This window comes from Panthera uncia, chromosome D1 (assembly GCF_023721935.1).
Source record: "Panthera uncia isolate 11264 chromosome D1, Puncia_PCG_1.0, whole genome shotgun sequence".
NCBI lineage: Eukaryota > Metazoa > Chordata > Mammalia > Carnivora > Felidae > Panthera > Panthera uncia.
Window position 1 is genome coordinate 110,110,840 of NC_064808.1, and position 5,918 is coordinate 110,116,757.

Sequence of the window (5,918 nt, forward strand, 5' to 3'; positions counted from 1 at the left end):
TCTGTTTTATGAATTCAATTTTTTATTTAACAGCTAACATCTGTGTGCTTACAGGGTGACCGACACTACATTTATGTACATTATTAACTCATTTAAATCTCACAAGGCATATAGAAAATAATTTTTAAGAGAAAAAAATGATGGTGCAATCTTTTTAAAGAACTTTATTAAGATGTTTCTCACAAATTAAGAAAAAGCTTATGTACCAGTAAGAAAAACACACTCATTTCAAAACACAAATGAAAAAACACCACGGAGAATTTGGCATCAGGATTTGGGGAAAGTCCAGAGCTCCCGGTGTCCGTTTCTTTTACACTACATGCTAATGAAGCCCTCAAAGCTTCCAGAAGGAATACCAACACCAGGCACTGCTGCAGTGACTCCCCAGCGCTGAGGCTGCGCCTGTGCTCACACACGTACGGCACTAGGGCCCGCCAAACGGAAACCTCTCCTTTTGTAGCAATAAAGACTAGCATTAAATAGGATAAACGATACTATTTTTTGAAACAAGATCACTAGTACCAAAGCAGATTACAAGTGTCATAATTAAAGAACAATCATTCTTTCTATACTCCGGATGGCTTCAAATGTTCAACCATGCTTTCGACACTTTCCTATATAAGCAAACATACGGTTTTTCTTTTATGAGAGAAAGGTCCGGACGGTGCCCTTGATTATACCCCTGCAAATGGGGCATTTTCTGAGGGAAGGGGCGCAGTCTTTGCACACCACCAGGTGGCCGCAGGGAATGAACACTATGGACACTTCTCGGTCCATGCACACTTTGCAGGTTCTTTCCTCCTGCAGCCTCCTCAGCTGCTCTTCCAGCGACAGACCTGAGACGAACAGAACACTTGAGTGAAATTCAGTTCCTACTTAATTCCCGTTAGAAATTTTAACCACGGTAATATTTCAGGTTGGTCTTGAGTCTGAATTTTGTTTTACCTGAAACATCTTCTGTTGGAATATACTTCATGTTCTTGTCCACTAAGGAAAGAAAAACAACAAAAAGCATTATTCTACCAAACAGAAGGTGGCTTCACCTGCTCGTTCCTCCCCACCCGCTGTCTAGTGAACACAGGTTCTACCTACAGACTGTCAGGAAGCACGTAGCCCTACTACGTCCGTGATGAAATCTTCCTTTTCTTAGAGCGAGTTACATTTATCGACTACAGTTTGTGAATTACATTTATCTTGTTTGTCAAACTTAAAAGTGAACATCGTCTCAAAGGTTTCTAAAATAATTTTACCAAAAACTCACCAAATAAGTTCTTATATAATGTAGGGTCAATTTCTTTTAAGCAGCTTTTGAAGATGTTGGCAGCAGCATTTCCTTTGACCAAAACGGTATCAATCAGTTCTCTTGCTTGCAAAGGTATCTGTGTTTTTTGCTTAATAATATCATGTTCCTGTTTATTAATGACATTGGCCTTTAAAAGATTATCCAGGATAGGAAGCACACACATCAACTGTTGAAAAAGAGCCATTCTGTTCCTCCGAATTAATGATAGATCATCTTCATTTAAAAAAGAAAAAAGGAAAAAAATCCGTTGGATTTTAAAACGTTCCAACCGTGTGCACACACACAGTCACTAACAACCAAGCCTACAAACAGTGCAGGCAGTAAATACATAGGAGCTTGAAAAAGCAGCACAAAATTACCTGTTTGCGATTTAATGCCTATCATCTAGAAAACTTCTGGAAGATACGGCTAGGGCATATTGTGTAGTGCACACAACACACAGTGTCTGTTCCTGTCACTTCTAAAAGTCTACATACTTACCTGTCTCATGACCCTGCTACCTAAGAGAATTTTAAAGGACAGCAGAAACTTCCCACCTCTACTTCGCCACCCCCCAGCGAAATTGGTAATACTGACTTAAGTTTTTTTAACGTTTACTTATTTTTGAGAGATCGCACACGTGCAAGTGGAGGAAGGGCACAGAGTGAGGGAGACACAGAACCCGAAGCAGGTTCCAGGCTCCGAGCTGTCGGCACAGAGCCTGAAGTGGGGCTCGAACCCACGAACTGTGGGATCATGACCTGAGCTGAAGCCGGACACTTTACCGACCGAGCCACGCAGGCGCCCCTAATAATACTGACTTCTATTTGCATTATATCACTTTAATTTCATTAGCACTTTCATATCAACTGCCTTATTTGATAAAAAGATCCCGTCAGGTAAACAAGGCAGGTATGACGGTTCTCACTTTCAAATACGGACACCACCGCCTCAGCCACGACTGCCGTCCCTGCAGTCAGAGAAAGCACCGGCGGCAGAGCCAGCATCCCAGCAGAGTGCTCCCTCCGAGTCCATGGCTACCGCGGAGCCTCCCCCGCAGCCCAGCCCCCCTGGCTGCCTGCCCTGAGCGCGGCCCCTTCCGGGTCGATCGAGTGAACACGAGGCGTCTTCAGGTGCTTGCAGCTTCTCCCTTCACCCTAGAGCGACCCACACAGCGCGTGCCACTGTCATCTCCACTCCACAGGGCACACGGCCGACGTCTGGTTACGGAAACTGCAGCGTGCTGACTGACAGAGCCCGGATTTAAACACAAATCTGTACCAACTGAGAAACCAGACCTGAAATACTTTCCTACATGCCAGAGTAAGGTCCTCAACTCCTCCTGTGGTTCCTCACAAGCTCCAGCCCAAACCCCAGTGGACACTACAGACACCACCTCCCTCCCCTCTGCCGGCTCAACTCGGGGCCTCCCTAGACCCCACACCCAGTCTGGGAGCCCCCGAGCAAGCACCACAGTCGGCACAGTACTTGACACAGGTGCTCGCGCTCAGTGAACACTGCAGAAGGAGCGATCACTCGGGGGGCTTAGCCTGACCCGGACGGACACCAAGAGAGTGCCCTTGGGCCGGGGCTGCTCACCAAGTCCTAGGACTTCATCACTAGCTCTACCTTCTGTATGAGGACCACTCGGCAAGGATCAGGGAGTTAAAATACTGCTTTAAGAGTACGATTTGAAGAAGGTAATCTTAAACAAAAACAAAAAACCTGCACTCAACTTTAAATCTTCCTTTCTCAAAACAATTTAAAATTGTTCTATATCAAGAAGAAAAGCAATACGGCTCAAGAAAAGTGATGCTAAGATCCTCTGATCAGCCTAAGTCTCAGGTGTTACTGAAAGATAAACGTATTTTAGAAAGCCTAGAAAGCCTAGAAAGCCACGGTCAATGATCGTCAGCACAGCCCACAGGGCAGAAGGAGACGACGCGCGGCCGCCAGCAGTGAGCAGAGGCGGGTAGGCCTGCGTCGGGTCACGCAGTCCCAGGATCCTCGTGGCAATAAGGCAGGTGACTAACACTCCCCAATACCTGATGCCAGCTCTTCAGTTTGTCTTTCCTTCTCTTCTTCTCTGGTCTCATCTTCAGCATCAAGAAGTGCCAACACAATATCACTGACTGTTTTGTAATTCTCCCCGCTGGTCAGGATCTTGCTCTGAACGGTCTGCTTCACCAGGTTTCTACTGAAGCCCATCTCCAAGGCCGCTTTCACCACGGGTGTGTTCATCATGACGGCATCTTCGGAGGAATTTTCTCCAGGCCCAAAATGAACAACTATTTGAAAAGACAGGTTACCGATGGTAAGTTCCACAAACATAAAAATACGGAGAAAAACAGTATGTCCCTTACCAGGCATATATCCTGGTAAGGGATATGAGCTATATGCACCAATTACCTATAATTCCAACAAAAGTATCAACTCAAGAAGGTTCAAGTGAGACTGTAGTAACAAGTGAGACTGTAACAAGTGTAATACACTTTTCCAAAATATCACTTCCTGGGCTGTGTCCTGGAACCTACTTGATGAGAGACTCGCTAAGGACAGCACTTAGGAATTCATGTCTTTTTTAAATCCCCAAAATGATTCTGAAGCACGGCCATTTTGGGGAACCAATACACTATACAAACGTAGGTACAGTCCAGGAAAGTGGGGGGAATCAACAAAGACTTCATTAAAGATGGCATCAGAGTTTGGACTTGAAGGATAAACAGCATCTACAGAGGTGAACAGACGAATCAGAACAATATGGGAAGGAGAGTGACATGGGAGACCAGTTCGTGCAAAATATGTCTCAAGATGTAAAATGTGGGTGAAGAAGTAATGTGATATCAGACAGTGACAGGTGTGGAAAACAAGAAAACGAGTAAGATAAACTAGGAGGCAGGTAGACAATGGAAATGATGGGGGTGGGGGGTGGCCAGGAAAGCATTACCAGGGAACAGGGACACTTGCGTGAAAATTACAAAGAAACCTGACTGCCACCTACTGGAGAACTGGCATAATAACAACTCCCTTGTTCCAACGTCTGGGGAAAAGCTGTCTGAAGGTAACACCAGAACACATATGGGAACCAGAAGGAGCTCCGGGAGTATTGGAAAAAAATCTCTAGGCAAACAGAAAAGCAACCGTAAAAGCCCTAAACAAGACAAAAATCTCAGTGTATACAAGAAGTGTATAAGTGACAAGTAATCAAGAGATACAATGATCCCCAGATCACGTAGAGCCTTGCACATTTGTATTTTACTATGTACTAGAATGTTCTGCAAACACTTTAAGCAGAAGAAAGACAAAATTTGATTTGTTTTTCCCAAAGGTGACTCTGGCAGCTCTGTGATCAACTCTCATGAGGTAGGATGGGATGAGGAGACCAATCAGGACACTATGACAGACAATGATGACAGGTCTCCATCAGGTGGACGGGGGCACAGGCAATGAAGGCACGTGGACGGTCGTGCTGGGCAGGGGCGCTGAGATCTGGGGCACCGTATGAAGGCAGGAGATGGAAAGACCTCCACGGATTAAATATACAAAGTAAAGAGAAAAACTGGGATGATGCCTACCCAGAGTCAACTTTTTGACCTTAACAGGTGGGGGCCGTTAACAGAGCTAGGGAAGACCAGATAAGGAACAAATCCAACAGATGACGGACAAGAGAAAAGATTTACTTTGGTCATATTAACCCTGAAATACTCACTATAGTCAAGTAGAGATTCAAACATGTAGTTGGACATGCCAGCCTGAAGCTCATAAAATGAAGAAATAAATTTGGGCCAAGTGTTGAGGGATACTCTATCATTTGTGGTTTGAAAAAGGAGCCACAAAGGAGACTGTTCGTGATTAAGCAGAGAAATAGCGGAAAACCAAGAATGTGGTGTCCAGGAAGCCAAGCAGAGAAGATGTCTTCAGAAGGATGCAGAACAATCATGTCAGCAAGACTTCTGAGTAAGATGTCCCCCCACATGTATCTTGACTCAACAGCAACTTGGATTCCACCTGTCAACAACAGTGCTTCTGAGCAAGCTTTGAGATGCAGGCAGATTTTGAAACCCCAGTGGAGAACAAAACCAAGAACTGTTTTAACCAGATGGGCGGGCACCCACAGGGCTGACAGTCCTGGCTACAGACCCACGCACAACTCCATACCCTTCAGGACTTGGATACAGGCCATCTGGCTTGGTCCTGCACCAGCACCCCACACGGCCTGACCCTGCACCAGCAGCCCCCCCTACATCTTGGTCCTAAACCAGCACCCCACACAGCCTGACCCTGCACCAGCACCCCACACGGCCTGACCCTGTACCAGCATCCCACACGACCTGACCCTGCACCAGCACCCCCCACGTCTTGGTCCTACACCAGCACCCCACGCGGCCTGACCCTGCACCAGCACCCCCCCTACATCTTGGTCCTAAACCAGCACCCCCCACGTCTTGGTCCTACACCAGCACCCCTCACTTCTTGGTCCTACACCAGCACCCCACACGGCCTGACCTGCACCAGCACTCCCCACGGCCTGACCCTACAGCAGCACCCCCACACGGCCTGACCCTGCACCAGCAATCCCCACAGCCTGACCCTACAGCAGCACCCCCACACAGCCTGACCCTGCACCAGCACCCCC

The 5,918-nt window shown here is 46.7% G+C and overlaps 1 protein-coding gene across 1 annotated transcript in view; it reads right to left on the minus strand.

Moving 5' to 3' along the window:
* BIRC2 (baculoviral IAP repeat containing 2) overlaps positions 1-5,918 on the minus strand; it is a 23,422-nt gene continuing 17,504 nt past the window's right edge. The window contains exons 7-10 of the mRNA XM_049641309.1: positions 3,328-3,570; positions 1,262-1,516; positions 946-987; positions 1-836 (exon numbers count right to left, since the gene is read on the minus strand). Of these exons, the coding sequence (XP_049497266.1) occupies positions 643-836; positions 946-987; positions 1,262-1,516; positions 3,328-3,570 (734 nt within the window). The 3' untranslated portion in view covers positions 1-642. The remainder of the gene's footprint in view (positions 837-945; positions 988-1,261; positions 1,517-3,327; positions 3,571-5,918) is intronic.